General features: G+C 41.1%; 1 protein-coding gene across 4 annotated transcripts in view; it reads left to right on the top strand.

Moving 5' to 3' along the window:
- Positions 1-22,487, top strand: part of CSMD3 (CUB and Sushi multiple domains 3) — a 567,871-nt gene that overhangs the window by 492,097 nt on the left and 53,287 nt on the right. For 2 of the 4 annotated variants that reach the window (XM_033155765.1, XM_033155767.1), the window contains 7 exons: positions 969-1,154; positions 2,205-2,399; positions 2,859-3,032; positions 8,676-8,849; positions 11,234-11,407; positions 16,207-16,392; positions 19,319-19,501. In XM_033155765.1, coding sequence (XP_033011656.1) covers positions 969-1,154; positions 2,205-2,399; positions 2,859-3,032; positions 8,676-8,849; positions 11,234-11,407; positions 16,207-16,392; positions 19,319-19,501 — 1,272 coding nt within the window. The remainder of the gene's footprint in view (positions 1-968; positions 1,155-2,204; positions 2,400-2,858; positions 3,033-8,675; positions 8,850-11,233; positions 11,408-16,206; positions 16,393-19,318; positions 19,502-22,487) is intronic. The other 2 variants (XM_033155768.1, XM_033155766.1) reach the window with 1 other exon arrangement.

Below are 22,487 nucleotides of genomic sequence, written 5' to 3'. Positions count from 1 at the left end.
CTGCTAGTCTGGAATGGCAGCTCAGGGCCATTGCATCCACAGTCAAGATATCTGCATGAGTTACTTTGAAGTAAGTCTACTATATTCATTGGGACTTATTCTTGATGAGTAATATGTAAAAGGTCAATGAGTAAGAACATAAAGATATTTTTAAAAAGATAAAGGTAAGGTAAAGGACCCCTGGACGGTTAAGTCCAGTCAAAGACGACTATGGGGTGTAGAACTCATCTCGCTTTCAGGCCAAGGGAGCTGGCGTTTGTCCACAGACAGCTTTCTGGGTCATGTGGCCAGCATGATTAAACCGCTTCTGGTGCAATGGAACACTGTGACGGTAACCAGAGTGCATGGAAACGCCTTTTAGCTTCCCGCCACAGCAGTACCTATTTATCTACTTGCACTGACATGCTTTCGAATTGCTAGGTAGGCAGGAGCTGGGACAGAGCAACAGGAGCTCCCCCCGTTGTGCGGATTTGAACCACCAACCTTCTGATTGGCAAGCCCAAGAGGCTCAGTGGTTTAGAACACAGCACCACTCACATTCCTGTACCTTCTATAAAAATAGTAGAAAAGCCCTGTCAGGTCAAAAGCTCATCTAATCCAGTTCATCTAATCCAGCATCAGAGTGGCCAACCAGTTGCCAATAGGAAGCCAGCAAACAAGACCTGAATACAGCAGTTCTATACGTTGTACAGTTGAATACTGAAACGGTGGAGACCATTTGGAATGAATGAGTGATTGCAAAGATCAAGTGAGAGTGCTGTTGCTTGCTGTGTTCCATCCTAAAAAGAGATTTAAAATAAATCTTCCTTGATAATATGTTTTCCTATTCCTTCCTTCCTTCCTTCCTTCCTTTCTCCATAGATACATAAACATATATGTTTCTGAACTTCAAAAATATGATAAATAGATTAAGACAAGGCCAGTATGATGATATTGTGTCTAACTGTGTGTTTGTTTCAAACCTGCAGCTATCTCTTGTGGCATTCCCAAAGCCCCAGTGAATGGTGGGATATTAACTACAGATTATTTGGTAGGCACACGGGTTACTTATTTTTGCAATGATGGGTACAGACTATCATCCAAGGAACTTACTACAGCAGCATGTCAGCCAGATGGCACATGGAGCAACCATAATAAAACACCTCGTTGCGTAGGTAAGGACAACCTAGTTGTTCTTTTCCGGGTGAATTTCTTTTGCTATTTTTTGTTGTCATCAGCTTTCATTTTCAAGTAAACAGTTTGTTACCCCGAAGACGCCCAATAATTCCACAACCAGTGCATCTGCCATTGGAATTAGAACACAAACTAGAATAAGCAAGGAAACTACTTGGTTAATAGCAGGGCAACAGAAAGGTTTGGTAAACATTTTGGGGTTATTTGGATCATAGTTGCAGGCATAAGTTCATGAGAGAGCTTCAAAAGCTGTGAAATTCTCCAAGTGTTGGACATCTCCCTAAAGGCATGTATGGAGTAACACAAGGGGGGAAGGGAGCCTTTAACCTAGAAGGATGTGTTGTGCTGAGTCAAAGGAATTGACTCACAGACCTCAAATTTTTAAATAGCTGTAAGTGAATCACTGGTTATTTGCAAATATATCTTGATCTGCCAAGCTTTGTTGTTATTTTAAATCTGGCTCTTACTCAGGATAAACACACTATAAAAGTAAGACAGTATTGTGATTGTAAAGTTTTGTTACTAAGCTGAGAGTTTGAGTTTCCCCTCTCCCCCATACAACCAAATGATAATATCATGGGAAATGACTTTTGTAAACCATAACATGATCCATTTCTGGAGCAGGGGTAGTTTTGCTAGAGGGGAAATGAAACCAGGAATTCTCATTGTGTCAGCGAAAGTTGAAGATGACTGAGAGGTTTGGGGGAGAATGCCCATAATCTAGAAGTGCTTTAAAACTGTGATACACAATCCATTAAATAAATTGTTTGAGCAGTAAAATAATACTCACCCTCCAGACCTAAGGGGAAAAATGAAATACAGGGTATTCATATTCATAAAATGAATATAGCTTGACTCCCCAAATTAAATATAGCTTGTAGATTATTGTGCAGCTGTTTAAATTGGCTGGGGCAACCTGGCCAGATGGATGGGGCATAATGATGATGATGATGATGTAAATGTATACAACTTCATATTCACAAATTTACTCATTGGACTTCAAGACAAATTTTCCTCCCTCCTCTCTCTAGTTGTTACATGCCCAAGCATCAATTCTTTCACCTTGGAACATGGGAGGTGGCGTATAGTGAATGGTTCTCACTATGAGTACAAAACAAAAGTTGTTTTCAGCTGTGATCCAGGATATAATGGATTGGGACCAGAATCCATTGAATGTCTTGCCAATGGAACTTGGAGTTGGAGGAATGAGAGACCGTACTGCCAAAGTGAGTACCGGCCAAAATTGTCTGGCCAAAACCTATTAAATTCTCAATATTTCTGTAGACAAGTCCATCATGATGGCTTACTCAGAAGATAGGTCTGCATCTGAAACAACTCATATTGATGCTGACTTATACCAATCACATTCGGGGCAGCTTCATACATTTCAGAAAGGAAGGAGTGAGATTAAAGTGAGGTGGGGGGGGGGGTTGGGTAACTATTTATAAAACAGCCATAAAAGTCATTAATTTATTCTATGACATTAGTATTATTTAACTTTTTTTTGATAGTATGAACATTTTTGTAATATAATGTTTTGGGTTTGTTATTTTGCAGTCATCTGTCACTCTACATTCATCCTAAGATACAGCATTTTAATCACCATCACTGAAAAATGAGCACTGAATGTTTACATGTGGATTTTGTGTGTGCAACATATTTCTCCTTCTTTTAACTTTTTAAAGTTATTTCCTGTGGAGAGCTTCCTATACCTCCAAATGGGAATAAGATCGGAACTCAGATCACCTATGGCTCGACAGCTATCTTCACTTGTGACTTAGGATTCATGTTGGTGGGCTCAGCTGTAAGGGAATGTCTCTCTTCCGGACTGTGGAGTGGAACTGAAACAAGATGCTTAGGTAAGGAATTAGTTTCCCTTTGTGCCAATTGTAAATTTACAGAATTTACTGTGTGGTCATGTGACCATATGTGCTGACTTGACCATCCATTCCCTGTCAACAAATTAATTTCTGTTGCATTTGAGAGAAACTTTCCTTACTGAAATATCCTTTCCAGTTGAGTTTAAGGCAGTGATAGCATTCTGAAATTGCCATTATAGTTCCAATATCATTTATCATCACAATGGCAGAGTGCAAGGGTATGCAATGAAATGGCACATGATAATATAACTTTACTTATAGAATTTCAACCTGCAGGGGTAATGTTCATTCTTCCTTTGCTCAGCCTTCTGTCCTGACCTGTATGTTTTCATTTTTTTATTTATACTAGTAATTTAGTAATGGTTCTGTGGTTCCACTTTTCTTCCATGGTTAGCCTTCCATAAACAAAATGGCTGAGCCACTTGAGCTAAAAGTATTTGTCAGAGATTACCTTTCTACATGTATGTAGACCTGAAGTGTTGACAGAGGAACACTGCTACATCTCCAACTAGGGAGAGAAGGGTCCATCCATATCACTTTTGCATGTGTTTGTTGATAAATATGTTTCATCCCATTTCAACAGTAACCTGAAACACTTAAAGTGGGAACCTCCATCAAAATGTGTATTTAAACACACACACACACACAGAGAGAGAGAGAGAGAGAGAGAGAGAGAGAGAGAGAGAATAATATTTACTGGTATTTTGAATGCATTTTCTCATAAAATACACATCCCCCCCCCCACAAATATACATCTCTAAACATATTTTGTCTAAAAATATGTGTTTAAAAAACCAATCTGGCAGTTCCTAACTCCAAAAAATGTAACACAAAATTCAGAGCAGTGCAAAATCTGAAAGTTAACTGCCTTCTGCTTTGCACATTAACCTGGGAGGAATCAGGTCAGCTCATACTGGAACTGGGGAGGGGATCGAGTTTTCCCCCCAAGCATCCCTACTGCCAGTCTTCAGGTGTTGACAACAAGTACCTGGAGTCTACGCAAGTACAAACAATATATGTGGCCTGTGTACACACACACAAAAATCAACTTGTGAAAAATAGCAGGAGTGGGTCAGTAGAGAATGGAGATTGTGTCCAGTCCACCCACATTCTGAACATTGTTAAAGGGTTATTGTTTTAGCAGATGTTCCATGGAGGACAGCTTAACTACTCCTCTTTGTCTTGCCAAGGGAATTCTTTGTCATTGGGAAATAAGCAAGGCTCTGACTGCTTGACAACTAGTTATATTTATTTTCCCTAAGACCTTAAAAGAAATGGTAAAGGAAACCAATTAGAAACTAAGAACTGCAAGAAACCACTACATGAGCAGAATCCAATTCTCCTGAACTTTTACCATAAACAATTACCGGCTTGCTCACTATAAGGTCACAGTTGTTTGATGCCTGTGCAGAACTGAATGTTTCCGCTTCCTGGGGAATCATTAGTCTGAAAGGATAAAAATAAAGGAATACAAACTTGTAAAAAAAGCCTGGATTGTTGGTTTCTCATAGTTCTCAAATCAAACTATTTGACATTTAAAAGATACAGAAGCTTGGCAAGGGAGGTGGCATTTCAAATTTATCGTTTAATGTACCATTTTTGTACTTTTCCCCCATGGAAAACATAGAGATTAGAAATAAAGAATGGAAATATTAACAGTTAGTAGGCGTTTTGGCCACCTCATGAGAAGAGAAGATTCCCTGGAAAAGACCCTGATGTTGGGAAAGATGGAGGGCACAAGGAGAAGGGGACGACAGAGGATGAGATGGTTGGATAGTGTTCTCGAAGCGACTGGCATGAGTTTGGCCAAACTGTGGGAGGCAGTGGAGGATAGGGGTGCATGGCGTGCTCTGGTTCATGGGGTCACGAAGAGCCAGACACGACTGAACGACTGAAGAACAACAGGCGTTTAAAGTATATTAAAGAAAGTATATTAAACAGGCATTTAAAGTATATTAAAGTATATTAAAGAAAGCCCTCCTGGCTTATAAAATCTAGCAGAGGGGAGTTGGTTGGTTGGGTCCGGAGTGTGGTTAACACTTCATTGCGTGAAGGCGTGATCCCAGCTGCCTTGAAAGGGTGATAGAGTGATGACTCATAAAGAACCACCCATGGACCCTTTGGACTGGAATCAATTGGGGAAGATGGTGGAGAGAGTTGAGGTGGGGCAACTGCAAACGTTATTGAATGACATGGATTATTTAGACCCATTCCAATCTGAATTCAGGCCTGGCCATAGGACTGAGTCACCTTGAGTCACCCTGGTGAATGACCTTTCCAGACAGTGAGACAAAGGGGAGTGTGACCTTCCCACTCCTTCTCAGTCTCTCTGCAGCTTTCAATACCATTGGCCATGGCATTTTCCTGGACCTGCTTTGTGCAGTGGGAATTGGGGGCACTGTGCTACAATGGTCCTTGTCCTACCTACGGGGATGAGTGCATCAAGTAGCATTGAGAGAGTGCTTCTCAAGCCACGGTTGTGCAGTAGGGTGCCACAGGGCACTATTTTGTTTCCAGTGCTATTTAATATCTACACAAAGCCACTGAGAGCGGTCATTGGGTGTTTGGCAGCAAGGTGCCTTCAGTATGATGATGGTGCTTAGCTCTGTTTCTCCATATCTGTCAGGAGAACTGTTTATTGCAGATCCATTTCAGCATGGACCCATGACAATAGATTGGAGACATGTTCGTATAACAATAAAATCATGCAAAACAACATATAGTCATTTACCTTAAAGGATAACATATTTAGTCTAGCATAAGCTTTGGTGGCCCGGAGCATGTCATCTGATTTGGGTTGCTGCAAAAGACTAGCCTAGGTGGTTCTCGTGAATTAATTTATTGAGATAGAAAATTTACCATGCAGCACATTCTACAGCCAAAGATGAAAGCTTTCACCAACACAGTTAGCATCCAACCCCCATGTCAGTTATTCCCCTTTTGGGGGAATTATGCTATCCTTGGCTCATCCAGCTGAGTCTGGAATGAGCAAGTTACACCGAGTTATCACCTTGAGGGATCTTTGTTTAGGACTGTCCCTTAAGTGCTGTTAAGCAACCTGACACGTTTAGTACCCCAAAAATCAGTTAATAGAAAGGAATCTTAATTATGGGTTAAACAGAAGGAATATAGTGACATATTGGTCCCATTCCAGAATGTTGTGTGTTATCAGAAGTGGCATGTTTCTAACAAAACAGCCAAAATATAAAGATAAAGTTACCCATATGTTTGGTTTTACTGAATGAAGCAATTTGTTCTGTTCTCTGGAATATTGGGAAGGGGGACTTAGTCAGAAACATAATGTAAGAACTGGGGGGGGGGTGTGTCATTGTGAAGTAAAGGAGCATGGGAAGAGTTACTGTCCTACAAAGAAATGATGAAGAGTGATTATATTTTAAATTGAACCGTAGTTGAATAACTCCCCCCCCATGGCCAGATAGATTGGTTTCAAACTTTGGAAAAGAGAATGTTTTGCCCCCTCTCCTTCATCTGGCCCAGACCACTGAAATGGTTTAAAATGGAAGCACCATAAGACCATTAACAACAAAAGGAGCCATAAAATGTATAGTGTGCAGCAAGGTTTTTACAGTGGCAGGTATTCTCGTATTCTTGACAGTGTCAAACGGGCACTCTTGAAATTCTTTTCATCAGAAACATTTTAGAAGCAAAAAAGGGAAAGGGAGGGGAGAATCTACTCCAACTCATTGAAACTGAAGGGGAATTAAACAAGCCATGCTGGAATGGCTATGCAGTAAACAGTCACCAATTATTTGTAATAATAGCACTATTGCCATTGTTTGAAGCCCTTGTGCACCTCCTTTTTCATGGCATAACGAGACAGCCATTCTCCAAGATGTGCAGACAAAAAGAGCGGTTTCCTTGGTGATAGAAATGACTATAAATGAGAGCTCTCACAATATCCCTTCCCTTTCAGCAATGCATCCTTTCACAATTCCACAGTTCATATATTACTGTCTTCAGATGGAGAATATTTACCTCCATCACCATTCATTTTTATGGGTGATATGCAACTAAGTTTTATTCAGTGGGCCTATTGAAATGAATGGACCTAACTTAATCACAGTCATTAATTTAAGTGGGTCTACTCTGGTTAAAATTTAGTTGACTACCGCTGCATATCTATTTAATTATGAGGAGAATGGCATTTTTCAACTATATACAGTCTATAAGTGTGTGTGTGTGTGTGTGTGTTGATGCTTCAGGGCGGATTGAGTCTGTATAATTGGGAACTCTCTGAAATAGCATTAACGAGCTTTGGTTTTGTACAGCAGGTAGCACATAAGTAGATATGTTCCCAAATTTGCACAGAAATAAATTTCTATGGAACCCACTTTTTTCATATAAGAATGTACAGAATGTATTCACTTCACAAAATGACATGTGATTATTATACAAGTTATGCATTTAAATAAAACCCAGCCATGATTTGGCATTGTGTGGTTGATTTATCAACTAACATTTGCACTGTGCTCTCAGGGGGCGGGGCGGGAATTTAAACCTCCCCCAGGTGGTCTTGAACTTCTATTCATAACTTTGTAATCACTATTTCAGCAAAATATTAATATCCATTATATATGGACAAATAAGATGGTATCCAACTAAACAGACCCGCTATCCTAAAGTCTTTTGCCTGTAGGAAGGCTTTCCTCCTCCATCTTCTCTACCCATGCCCTCTTAAATCTGTTCTGGCTTTCCCAACCCTTTGGAACAGATTTGGGGAGGGTACACAGGAAGAGGACAGGAAGGGGAAGTTCCATTGGACAAGTGGAAATCCTTGCACTAGCAGACCTATTTAGTTGGATAGCATTTGCAATTTTGTTATTATTATTATTAATTTAATGTATTTATAGCCCACCTTTCTCTCAAGCTGGGATTTAAGGTGGTTTACAACATTTAAAATCATCATTATGAAAGGCAGAGCAATAAAACTGACTAATTGAAAACAATAGTTAAAATACACACTTAAAACCAGAACGAAAATACAGTTCGCCTTGACAGCATCCCAGTGGTCAACATTATCTGCATCTTAGTTTTCAAATGCCATTCTAAATAAGCAGAAGGATATGGGAGGGGATTCCCCAATTATTTTACAGTTTTATGTACACTGCTTAGGTATTAGTTTGATTAAGCAGATTTATATCCCATGATTCCCTGGTGTCTTATTGGGCAACCTGCATGGGAATTACACCATTTAGCCCTAACGATGACATTATGAAGCATTTCAGGCTGAGACAGAGCAACTGGCCTCAGGTTACCCAGGCTTATTCATGGCTGAGCAGGGATTTGAAGCTATTCATTTAAATCAAGCACTCTAGCCTCTGCACTATGTTGGCTGTGGCTATTTTTATTCAAGACCATGCTTCAAATCTTTGTTTAGTCATTAAAGACACTGGGCCATTCACTACTTCTTGGGCTAACCTACCAACAGTGTTGTGGTAAGTTTTATGTGCAAGAGAGTTATATGTTGTATCCGGTATTGCATGAAGGAAATACAATGGTGAAATATAAATATTAGAACTAAAATACAAACAATAACTGCGGACGAGAAATAAAAGTGTTGTTCCTGTTTGTAAACCACCATAATTGTATCTTTTTTTGTAGCGGGACACTGTGGTATTCCAGACCTTATAGTCAATGGTCAAGTAATTGGAGAGAATTATGGCTACAGAGACACTGTCGTATATCAGTGCAGTCCTGGCTTTCGACTCATCGGCTCTTCTGTGCGAATATGCCAGCAGGATCACAACTGGTCTGGTCAGCTTCCATCCTGTGTGCGTAAGTAAGCATGGCAGAGGTTATAGTGTGCTTGCATAATGAACATCCACACACACACACACACACACACACCCATCTGATGGGGGCTAAAATGAGCAGCTTTCATACTGCCTGCGAGGCTACTGAAACACGAAGTTGTTTCTAATAAAGAATAAATGAATTATATCATTGGAAGGGAATTGGCACATAGCATCTGGTCCAGAGATATCTCATCATTTTGGGGCTAAGGTCTATAATTGCTCTTGGTCAACCCTTCAGACATCTCATGCCAGTAGTGGCTGTGGCCAAAAGTAGGTGAGGCCATCCCACACTCTTGCAGGACGCACACCCTCTCAGGATACACACTTTCTAACACACACACACACACACACACACACACACACACACAGGGGCATTCACACACACCCAGCTGATCCATGCAGATGATCTGAGGATGGTTGTTATCACAACAACCATCCAGTTTTCAGTCTGATAATCAGGGAACTAGCAGTTTGCACCCCTATCAAACTTCTTCATCCACTCCAGTGCTGTATTTCTTTTTCTTTTTTGCTGCTGCTGCCAAAATGGACAATATTGTGCAGTGTGTGTGAGAGAGAAAGAGAGAGAGAGAGGAGAGAATTTTTACTGGGGTGCAGATCAGGCTCAGGCCCTGGCATGGTAGTTAGTCATCCCTGGTCTAGCCCAACCATATGCTCAATGCAGGATGCAAGTACATAATCTTTGGCAAATGGTTGTACAATTTAAACAGGCAAAGGAAAGCCCACCACCTCCAGAGGCAGTCTGCTCCACAGCTCTTAACAATGAAAATGTTACTCCTAATTTTTATCTGAAATATCTTCCCTGCAATTTCCATCCATGGCTGAACTCCTCCTTCATCTGTAAACTAAATTGTAGCGGGGATGAAACCAGCCATTTCCCCATCTCAGTTATTTTAGAAAACTGCATTATTTTGAAAACATTTCCTTCAATAAATAATAGACTGAACTATTTCTTTTATATTGGTCAAAAGTTAAGGAACATAATCTACACTCCTCCAGGTGGTGATGGTTATAGTTATTATTACAGTCCCATCAACGTATATGGTGCTTTACAGGGTTTCATAAGCAAAAGCAGAGAGGACTCTGGCCCAAAATAGCTTGCAATCTATAGCTGGCAATGGGAAGACAGCAGAAGATGTGGAGGGGGAATAACTGAAGGAAAGAGTGAATGGGAACAAATTTTGTGAAACATTTTTATTTTTATTTTCCAAATCCTCGACATGGAATGATGCTGAAGTGTGTGAAAAACAGTAAATGCCATGTTCTGTCCAGGTTAGGGTGTCATGTTAAAGTATGGTTTAGCACTGCAAAAACAAACCTTCACCGTCAGGCAGAAATTATTTCATCGATATTCTAGAATGAGACACAAATATATTGCTGTGTTTACATCCCGGATAGAACTCACAATAAATAGCCCTAGGTCATGTGCAGCAGCAGAAGAGATGGCTTCCTTCAACAACAACAAAAGGACCGCTTGACTGAACAAAGTATAGTTATCTGCCATGCATGTTTTTCAGGAAAGGGTTGGAATAAAGGTTAAAATAATGGGGTATGTCCCAGGAGAGATAGTAACCACCAATCATTGCCTTATAATAAATATCTGGAAGCTCTGCAGTATATCGCGGTATGTCAATGAAAACAGAAATAAAAATTCTGGTCCCTGTAGCAGTTAATGGTTATTTTTTTTTTTACCTATAAACATTGTACCAGGTGTAATTTCATTATAGTTTTTCTTTTCTTTTCATAATAACATTGTGTTCAGAGTGGCTGGGGAGACCCGGCCAGATGGGCGGGGTATAAATAATAAATTATTATTATTATTATATAGGTGTATAGCCAGAGCCATTAAGCACTACATTGTAAATTGATAACTGATACTTAAGGTACAGTCCTATACCTTTTTTCCCGGGGGAAAAATCCCATGGATCTCAGCAATGCTGAGCGAGTAGGCACTTACATGATTGCACTGAAATCCAGCAAAAGCTTTTTGTAGATCAGAACACTTTGGAACCTCCTGCCTCAACTGGTATGTGATTGGTTTCTTTTGGGATACCTTCTCTTACAGAAAGTGGCCGTTTGCACTTTCCCAAATAATTTCAAAAGTAAGGAGGCAAGAAAATACTCAAAATAATTGTATCTGCTTGGTGGTGCAGCAGTAAAACTTCTAGCACATTTGCAAAGCTAAGCTGGGTCCAGTAAGGTTTCAAGTTGGATGGGGTTTGGACTGGACACCCACTGAGGTTCTGTCCAACTCTACTATTCTGTAATTGTTTTAAAGTCTTTGTTATATGTTACAGTGAAAAGTGATAACGGTATGCTCTCTCTTTCACTCGCTTCTGATGTTAGCTGTTAGCTGTGGTCATCCTGGTAGTCCAATTTATGGAAGAACGAGTGGCAATGGTTTCAACTTCAATGATGTTGTGACATTCTCCTGTAACACTGGTTACGTTATGCAAGGACCAACAAAAGCCCAGTGTCAGGCAAACAGACAATGGAGTCATCCACCACCCATATGCAAAGGTAAGGCTGAAAAAAAAGTTGTAAAACTGGGAATAGATGTTTGCTTGTTTTGCACACAAGCATGATGTCATAGAATCATAGAGTTGGAAGAGACCACAAGGGCCATCCAGTCCAACCCCCTGCCAAGTCTGTGTCTTTGTTATGCACCATTGGGGGATGGGAGACTGTGATTTGAGATGGGCAGAAAGCCTTTGAGAGTTTAAAATGCTTCTCTCAGCTTCAAATATAACATAATTTCCAAAAGAACCTATTTTTGTCCATCAGACAGGCCCTGTAGCTGAGTTTTAAGGCGGCACAGAATGTAAAGCCATTTAAATGGTCTTTTCATTCATTTTACTTTATCTCAAAAAGAAGGGTGAACATACTTGGTTTCACCTTTTCTGCTGGGAGCTATAGCTGAAATGCCAAGCCCTTCAGAAAGTTTATCTTGCAGAGGCTTTATTTGTTTAACTTCATCTAACTCATATGGTTTTGGTTTACCTAGCAATGATTACTTATTTTGGTGCAGTGGACAATAACACATAATATTATAAACATTTTTGCCCTAAGTGGTCAGAGGCACAAGGCGTGTGCTGATTTGACTGCATATGCTTCTGGAATGCTTAGATAGCCTTGAAATTTTATGTCATATTTTTAAAGTAGGTTTGGACAACCTAGTTGATAATGAGCATCAAATCCATATCCTTTTGAGTTGTTTTTCCCCCAAGGGAAAAAAAAAACAAAAGCCGTGTTCTCACTTTGAAGACTATGACATTTACACCGATTAATGTTAAAATTAATCAAGACTTGCTGTTGCCTGGTAGAAACTGGTAAACTTTTCAACTAACTGCAAGCTTGCAAGTTGTTTCATATCAATTTAAACTAATGTATCCCCTCTAGTAAGTTCCTGTCACAGGGACAGGAAAAAACACAGCAGCATTCATAATGAGAAAAATTACTCATAGAACTACAGCCCCCCCCCCAAAAGAAAACCATGCTCAAGGCTGTGTGTAGCCCACCATTTTGCTACATTTCTCCTTTATAGCATTATTGTTGTTTCTGACACACATATTTATTTTCCTTGATTTTCATTTCCTCATTTCCCCCCCTTTTCAGTTGATAAATAATACATAATATCATATCCCCACCCTGAAAAAGTGATAGATAGTCCACAGGAGGCAGCCCACAGATTAAGTGCTGTGTTTTAGAGCCAAACAACATCCCACAAAACGTACAAATTTTACCATAATTTCCTGAGGTGGAGAAGAAAATCCTGCCACAACATGAGTTTCTGATAACCTTCAGGGCCACCTTGGATATGAGGTGGATATTTGCGTCTACCACCTGTGCTGATTGGTTATTTATTAGGAGTTGAGGTTGTGCAGCGACATGAATATTACAATTATGTTGTTGGGAGTGTGTGGATGGAAGCATAACCCCTAGAGCAGTGGTTTTCAACCAGTGTGCCGTGGCACCCTGGGGTGCCTTGAATGAGGGTCAGGGGCGTAGCAAGGGGGGGCGATGGGGGCGGATCGCCCCAGGTTCCATAATGGAGGGGGTGACAAATTATGAAGGAATTTTTTTTTTTGAATTATTATTTTTTTTGAAAATGCCTGCTCCAAAGGTCTTATCTTACTATGTTGTTGTTGTTGTTGTCGTGTCCGACTCTTCATGACCCCATGGACCAGAGCACGCCAGGCATGCCTATCCTTCACTGCCTCTCGTAGTTTGGCCAAACTCACGTTAGTAGCTTCGAGAACACTGTCCAACCATCTCATCATCTGTCGTCCCCTTCTCCTTGTGCCCTCCATCTTTCCCAACATCAGGGTCTTTTCTAGGGAGTCTTCTCTTCTCATGAGGTGGCCAAAGTACTGGAGCCTCAACTTCAGGATCTGTCCTTCTAGTGAGCACTCAGGGCTGATTTCTTTGAGAATGGATAGGTTTGATCTTCTTGCAGTCTATGGGACTCTCAAGAGTCTCCTCCAGCACCATAATTCAAAAGCATCAATTCTACGGCGATCAGCCTTCTTTATGGTCCAGCTCTCACTTCCGTACATTACTACTGGGAAAACCATAGCTTTAACTATACGGACCTTTGTCGGCAAGGTGATGTCTTTGCTTTTTAAGATGCTGTCTAGGTTTGTCATTGCTTTTCTCCCAAGAAGCAGGCGTCTTCTAATTTCGTGACTGCTGTCACCATCTGCAGTGATCATGGAACCCAAGAAAGTGAAATCTCTCACTGCCTCCATTTCTTCCCCTTCTATTTGCCAGGAGGTGATGGGGCCAGTGGCCATGATCTTAGTTTTTTTGATGTTGAGCTTCAGACCATATTTTGCGCTCTCCTCTTTCACCCTCATTAAAAGGTTCTTTAATTCCTCCTCACTTTCTGCCATCAAGGTAGTATCATCAGCATATCTGAGGTTGTTGATATTTCTTCCGGCAATCTTAATTCCGGTTTGGGATTCATCCAGTCCAGCCTTTCGCATGATGAATTCTGCATATATGTTAAATAAGCAGGGAGACAATATACAGCCTTGTCGTACTCCTTTCCCAATTTTGAACCACTCAGTTGTTCCATATCCAGTTCTAACTGTAGCTTCTTGTCCCACATAGAGATTTCTCAGGAGACAAATGAGGTGATCTGGCACTCCAATTTCTTTAAGAACTTGCCATAGTTTGCTGTGGTCGACACAGTCAAATGCTTTTGCGTAGTCAATGAAGCAGAAGTAGATGTTTTTTCTGGAACTCTCTAGCTTTCTCCATAATCCAGCGCATGTTTGCAATTTGGTCTCTGGTTCCTCTGCCCCTTCAAAATCCAGCTTGCACTTCTGGGAGTTCTCGGTCCACATACTGCTTAAGCCTGCCTTGTAGAATTTTAAGCATAACCTTGCTAGCGTGTAAAATGAGTGCAATTGTGCGGTAGTTGGAGCATTCTTTGGCACTGCCCTTCTTTGGGATTGGGATGTAGACTGATATTCTCCAATCCTCTGGCCACTGCTGAGTTTTCCAAACTTGCTGGCATATTGAGTGTAGCACCTTAACAGCATCATCTTTTAAAATTTTAAATAGTTCAGCTGGAATATCATCACTTCCACTGGCCTTGTTGTTAGCGAGGCTTTCTAAGGCCCATTTGATTTCACTCTCCAGGATGTCTGGCTCAAGGTCAGCAACCACATTACCTGGGGTGTATGAGACCTTATCTTACTATACTAGGGATTATATAGCTATATATGAAATTTCATGCATATCGGTTAATATCTTGACCCTCCTCCACCAAAATAGCTGTTCACTTGGCTGTTTTCCTAGGTCATAAAGGCTGAAATTTCAGTTCAGAGAACACTTTACTGTTCCCAACCCTAACACTGTGGAAAGCCATATAATTAGACTTTAATTTGATTCTGAGATGTTTTTAGGAGGTAATTTAATTATTGTTTGATTTTATACCAATGTTATGTATCTGATGTTAGCCACCCTGAGCCCATAAATAAAAGTTGTTTATTATTATTATTATTATTATTATTATTATTATTATTACTTGTTATTATTCCTTTGTAAGAAAATATGAAATAATGTAAAACCATTTTTTGTGGGTGGGGGGAATCAATTGGGGGGTTGACAAGAAATTTTCCGCACCGGGTACCTCCTGACCTTCCCATGCCTGGGACGGGGGTGACAAATTATTTTTTTGCCCCCGGGTACCAATTTACCTTGCTACGCCCCTGAATGAGGGTCAGGGGTGCCACCGGCAACACTGGCCTCTGTCCCTCCTTCCTTCCCTCTCTCCTCTGATGCCCTCTCGCGTCGCTTCCTCCCAAGGCTTGCACTGCTGTTTGCTAAAGCAGCCCTGGCTACAAGCTCCACGGGCGAATGGTGCCTCTGGAGGTGGTCAGGAGGGCTGGTTGCCATGGGCTGAGGCAGCAATGGAGTAAGCAAGCAAGCGGGTGAGGGAGCACAGCCAGCCAGTCTGCCAGCCCTTGCTGTTGGGAATGGACAGACAAGTCCCATGCCTCTGTGGGGCAGTGTGAGGAGGCACCTCTCTTTGGGGAGGGGGCAGCTCAAAGACCACGGGTGGCAGCAGTGGGTGCCCAGAGGACTCCCAAGGAGAGGGGAGAGGAGAGGATGCTGAGGGAAAACTCCACAAGGGAGGGTGTTCGAAAAAGGGTGAGAGGCTGCTAGCTCTACGGGCAAGGGGTGACATAACTGGGCTCCTGAGCTCCACAGGGGTGCCGCAGAAAGCATGTAGTTGGTTAAGGGAGCCATGGACTCAAAAAGGTTGAAAACCTGTGCCCTAGAAGTGAGAACGGGTTCTGATATAGAACCGAGCTCCCAAGTAGCTGTGGGACATGAGCCCTCTAGTGATCTAGAAATGAGGAGATTATCTTTCATGTTTGTGCTTGGCAGCAATTCTTTGTATGTGGGTTTTTTTTTTTTTTTTTTTTTTTTAAACCATGGATCGAGAGTCGGCAAACTATACAAAAAATAGCTACCATAAAGTGACGGCAGCATTCTGCCTATGCCTATGCTGATTTATTTTATTTTATTTATTTTATTTTATTTTTAAATTGGTTTCAAGGATACACACTTTCTAACACACACACACACACACACACGGGCTGCTTACACTATTATCCATTTTATTCTCTGCACAGTATTTTTTACCTGAAGACCTGTGGGAAACTTGCACATTTTAAAAATGTGAAATTCACACATAATTAGTTTTTTTGGGGGGGAGGGAGGGGATCTTGCTCGTTTGTTTATAATCAAGCAGTATATCCATTTTACGAAGTAAATAAATAAAATGTTTACTGTTTTCTGTTTAGTGGTCAACTGTTCTGATCCGGGAATCCCTGCAAATTCCATACGAGAAAGTAAAATTGAACATGGAAATTTCACCTATGGCACAGTTGTCTTTTATGATTGTAACCCTGGATATTTTTTATTTGGATCTTCAGTTTTAGTCTGCCAGCCAAATGGTCACTGGGATAAACCTTTACCAGAATGCATTAGTAAGTATCTTAGAATGTGTCATTATTTATGGTTGGTTATTATTAGTAGACTGCAGCCGTAGTTCCCCTTCTGAAGTTTGTTTGCTTATTATTGTTTTGTTTGCAAATTCATTGTATATACACATTATTTCTGAGCACATCCACAGCCAATTTCCTTTTACAGTGAACATGAAAGGTCAGCGGTTTTGAATAAAAGGTGTCTAATTATTGTCTGTGTTCTTGAAAGTTGTTTTTGTTTATTTCACATTATATTGCAGTTTTCTTGTCCTTCCTTAAATGATTGTATTTCCCGTTCTCTGTTTATACAGTCCAATACAATCTTTGCTGCTCAAATCTATTTTATTTACTCTATTTTATTTGACAAGATTTACCACTTAGTCTACAAAAAGCTCCAAGTGGTTTATATAAAACAATATAAAATATGAATTAAATTAAGCATTAAAACATATTGACATAAAATTTATCAATATAAAATTAGAAATGGGTTTTAAAACAATTATACATACCAATATTACATTTTAAATACATTTTCCTGGAGGGAGGGAGAACAGTTTTTAGCCAAAAATAACACAGTGAAGGACCCTACATAATGATGGGTAGGATCAATTCCTTGCAAAAGCAAAATGAATATTATGTGGCACTTGTAAAAGGATTTCCTATTAGCAATTATGATGCAACATTCTGCAGTAATTGCTGTTGTGTATCAAGTACAAGCCCCATATAGACAGTATTGTGGTAATCCAAGTCTGAAGTTACCATTGTCTGAACCTCTGTGGTCAGATCATCCCTCCTCTCAAGGAACTAATAACAGGATTATTCATTATTATTCTCAGTGGCTTTTGATGTCATTGCTACGGAGCCCTTGAACATTTTTTCAGATTTAGTGAGAATAGAGATCTAGAAGTTAGTGGGGACATCAAAACAGCTCAGTGACTTTTGCTTTTACTATATACTCAATTACAAGCTGTAGCATTCAAATTCTCATAACATATTCATATATAATGTATTCAGAAGAATGTATTTGCCCCAGGGCAGTTTTACCTTTTCCTTAAGTGTGTTAGTTGTCTACATTTAATGGCCCCTCTCTTTCAGTAGTCCCCCCTCCCTTTTTTTTTTACTTTCTGGCAGCAAAATTTCTCTTGTATATTACTGGTAATCTGTGAAAAGCTTGTAGCCTGACACACAAAGCCAAATTCAATTAAATATTGCTTTAAAATTGTGTCTCCTAGCTTATCTTGACAACCTTTTTTGCTCCTTTTCAGTACTATGGGTGGGTGGGAGGATGGAGGAAGCAATTTCTTTTCCAAGGCATCCATTATCAGTGTGGATAACGTTCTGCACAATGGAGTAAAGGATCTGTACTCTTATTTCTTTTGTTCTCATTGAATAGGTGCCTGTTGGCCTAAACAGTTAAGCGCATTGTCATTAGTTTTGTAGGGCTCACACATTACTTACAATATGTATATATAAGCACTTTGCCAAAGGCCCTTGAATACTAAGAAAAAGAAAAAGAAAAAGCAGCGCTGCCCAGTTTTACAATGTATTTCTTCCACGCACAACTAGGTTACTTCCATTCCTGCTCACTTTTGCAAAATATATAATATTCCGTCTCCAGCAGAATTGGATTCAGGTGCATTTAAGAGCCAAGAAAAGAAATAATCAATCAGCATGACATGAAGGAAACTGCTTTCTTGCCTTTACATTATGTTACTTTAAATCTGTTTTAAATTTTCTGCATGGTTGCATCCAGAGGTTGATAGCAGATTGCATGTGAAATTGCAAACAAAACCACACATTGGTGGAATCTAGGATGGAAAATTCTGATTTCCTTTGGGTTTCCTTTTCTAAATTAGAAAAGTGAACTCTGTTTTGTAGGAAACATGTTGAAAAGTCCTAGAGCCAATTCTGACCTTATTGTCCATTTTTGTTTTATTCAAATGTACAACTAAAAATGTAATATGCAAATGAGACCGGCATGTGTTTGCAAGGATGTATCAAATATTAGCCAGCACTGGATGTGTCTCCCTGTTGAATCTATACTTGGTGGCAAACCCAAGTTTTCCAGAATAACCCCACTGAAGTGACTTTGGTACATTTCTGAAAAGATTGTTGCTGAACAGTGGCCCTTGTTTGGTGGCTGATCATAATTATTCCATTTTGTTGTTGTTGTTCAGTCGTTCAGTCGTGTCCGACTCTTCGTGACCCCATGGACCAGAGCACGCCAGGCACGCCTATCCTTTACTGCCTCTCGCAGTTTGGCCAAACTCATGTTAGTAGCTTCGAGAACACTGTCCAACCATCTCATCCTCTGTCGTCCCCTTCTCCTTGTGCCCTCCATCTTTCCCAACATCAGGGTCTTTTCTAGGGAGTCTTCTCTTCTCATGAGGTGGCCAAAGTATTGGAGCCTCAACTTCAGGATCTGTCCTTCTAGTGAGCACTCAGGGCTGATTTCTTTGAGAATGGATAGGTTTGATCTTCTTGCAGTCCATGGGACTCTCAAGAGTCTCCTCCAGCACCATAATTCAAAAGCATCAATTCTACGGCGATCAGCCTTCTTGATGGTCCAGTGACTGACAAATGTTCTGCAAACTTTCTTCTCTTTTTTCAAGGAGAAGTATTTCTTAGTGCTTCTCTCTGGTCCTGCCACTGCCATACTTCCATAATGCCCACAGCAGGTCTGGCACAGCTGGCTGAGCCCTGGCTGAACTGGGGTATGCAAATTATTACATTGTTGTATCAGACTTAATGCCTGCTGAGCCTGGGTGGGCCAGGAATCAGGTAGCTGAGCCAGAGATCTGAAGCTGCTCATCCTCATGGATCTTGCTGTATGATTGCCCCAAACTAGCAAGATATAGTAATGGTGGTGAAGGCAAATGGAACTATATAGATTGGTGATTATAACGTAATTTTTATCTCCAATATTTATGCATCATAGTGATTGACTGTGGACATCCTGGTATTCCTCCAAACGCGATCCTATCTGGAGAGAAATACACATTTGGATCTACTGTTCGGTACTCTTGTACAGGAAGACGGTCACTAATAGGCCAGCTATCTCGGACATGTCAGTTAAATGGACATTGGAGTGGATCTATGCCTCATTGCTCAGGTACCACTTTTGAAGTATGTGAATGTGCTTTTGCAACCAATTCTATGCTTGTATTAGTTTTGGCTGGAACTTGTTTGCCTTTCAGGAAATTGAAAATCAGAGCCAAATGTCAGTCACAAGATATAGCTGCAGCCAAAGCTAAGTTCCACCATATGAATATAATGAATACTGAGAGGAGAACTGGAAAGTTTCTAATTATCTTTAACATGAAGAATAAATGGTCAGTGAAATAAGACAGTTGACCAGTTGGTGATGAATAATTATATTCTATTACTGAGAAGGGTGTTGAATTCCATACCAAGTGTTTCTGCATCACTGTTTCTTTCTCTTGATTTGCTTTTGACTAATATGGTGACAAGTTTAAACCATTTGCTTTACTTTTTACATAAGGGGATGGTTGCCACTAATACATAATAGAGCAATGTCGACAATGACATTGGCCATGCTGGCTGAAATGGCTGGGAGTGATAGTCCAAATTATCTGGAGGGCACCGGGTTGGCAAAGACTGCTGTAGAGAACTGTGATGGTCTGCAGAGAGGGGCAGTGTGTCTCAATGTGTGGAGCATGGCACAAATGTAGTGTAGTCATGAGGGCCTCTGCAATGGCAAAGAACTCAGACCCACCACTGTCAGGAGGAGGAATCTGATGGCATCTAGGATAGGAAAGACTTGGTGCAGGAAACATCAAAGGCACTCAAGCAACCATCTCACCAGAGGCTGAAATGGAAAGGAAGCTCCAAAGGCAGTAATGCTTTCAATCTGTCTTCCTGAGAATCCAACCTTGTGAAGTAACTGCTAGAACTCAGCATATTCTGACAGACTCATATGTGCTCATTTGGACATGCCACTTCCCTACAAATCATATCACAAAAGCAAGATCAAGATACAGAAATTTCCGTTAAAATGCTGCCTTGATCCTCTAAATTTTGATGGGAGTGTTTTGCGCATTAAATTCAAGTTACTGTTTTATGAACAAAATAATAGGATATCTGTCCCTGAAAAGCAAGAGTCCTATGTTGTCTTTCAAAATATTCCGTTTATGTACTTTTATCTACAGCATAGCTGTAAAAAGACATAAATCTGCTCATTAAAAATTACTAGCAGGAAGATGTTTTGCAATGTAAAATGACAGATTATTGCTTCAGAGCTTCCACGGCAGGCAATAACCCTTCTGACCACTATGCAGAAGCCTTCTTTGGGTCTGTAACTGAGCCAGTCAGAGCCGTCTCGTCATAGGGGCTGGGTGGCACGGTGCGCCAGGGCGCCGGGCCCCCCAGGGTGCCCCCGTGAGCCCGCCGGCATACCGGGCGCCCCCTTCCCAACCCGCCCCACCCCCACAGGCGGGCGCTTGCATGCCGACGGGCGAGCTGCAAGCCGGCCGCCCTCCGGAGCTCCAGCTGGAGTGCTGGGAAGGGCGCACAAAGCCCCGTGCCACCCCCTTCCCGAGGGGCGGCCAGCGTGGGAGGGAGGCGGGCGGAGAGGTGGCATGCCAGGGGCACCGAGGGGTCGTCACGCCACGGCGGCCGATCCCTTTAAGACGGCCCTGGAGCCAATTTTCCTGCTGCCATAGCTTCAGTGTAGACAGCATTACTATATAGCAGGGGTGGCCAAGAGACTGCGATCTACTTACAGAGTTAAAAACTGGCAGTGATCTACCCCCTTTTGGGGGGTTCAGGTCAAAGTTGTTGAGCTTTTCTGGGGAGTAGGAAGGCCATTTTTTAGGCATTCAGATCAAAGTTGTTGTTGAGCTTTTTTTAGGGAGAAGGAAAGCCCCATTTTGGGGGGTGCTGGGCAAAGAAAATTGAGCTTTTTTTTAGGGGAGCCAAAGTTGTTCTTTGGGGGCAGCCAGTGATCTACCAGTGATCTACCACAGACATCCAGTGATCTACCGGTAGATCACGATCTACCTGTTGGGCATGTCTGCTATATGGGTAGAAAATCCTGTCTTCTCCTATTCACATTCTGAGCAGTTGCTCAATTGTTTGGGAAGATCAGTAATAGTAGTAGTAGTAGTAGTAGTAGTAGTGAAGAGGTGGTACACAATGTAGAGCTCACCCTGACCCAGTGCAGACATGAAACTGTTGATCCCTTTGACATGGTGAAAAGATCAGCAATGAACCATTTGTTCCTCTGATGACCAGCAACCTGCCTCTCTTGGTGGTCATTTGGGGGACTACCTTGGTTGTGGGGCCTGGACTTCAGCTCTGAAGTGCACATCCTTTGCTGCACCACTGGAAATGTTGGCAAGTGTGTGAATATTTGCTGACAATTTTTTTTTCTTGGTTTGTATGAGTGTGTGTAAGATCTTCATGCTCAGAATCTCACTGGAGCTTAGAAAGCTATTTCTCCACTTTTCTATATTGTATTTTCAATGGATCACCTGACTGAAGCATCTTGATAACTTCCGCTTTTCTCTTTCTTTTAAGACTATCGCATAGCATACTTTACTTGAGTGATGCATGTTACTGTATTGCAAGTTGATGAACAGTGACTGTCCTGCAAATTATTGGCCATGCATGAATCACTTGAAATTTCTATCAAACTCAATTCTATGCTGTCAAGAATCCCTGAATAAAATCATAACACATTAAATGGGTACAGGTTCTGCATACTGTTTCTGTATACAGATGACTCGCAACCTATGTACATTTAACGTGCATGATTTCAACTTTACACACTTGTCGGCCAGCCATTGAAGTAGCACAAATTAAATGCACAGAAAGTGGAGAACTTAAAAGCTCTTTTCACACCAGGTTTTCCCAGTGCAAAAAGAGAGAGAAAGCTTTTAAGCTGTCTGCCTTGCTTGGGGTTGGGGAGGGAGTAAGGACCATTCGGCAAACTGGCTTTGGAAGGTAATATTGCTCGTGCGGGGACAGTTCTGGTAATAGTTTTGACTATACATGGTTATGGCTTTACGCGCCATTCCTGGAACGTAGCTCCCATGTAAGATGTGAATGAACTGTATTTTGATATTTGCATTGATTAT

Source organism: Lacerta agilis, chromosome 7 (assembly GCF_009819535.1).
Source record: "Lacerta agilis isolate rLacAgi1 chromosome 7, rLacAgi1.pri, whole genome shotgun sequence".
NCBI classification, from domain to species: Eukaryota; Metazoa; Chordata; class Lepidosauria; order Squamata; family Lacertidae; genus Lacerta; species Lacerta agilis.
Note: the sequence above shows the minus strand (reverse complement) of the source record. Positions and strands in the feature narration are given on the sequence as shown.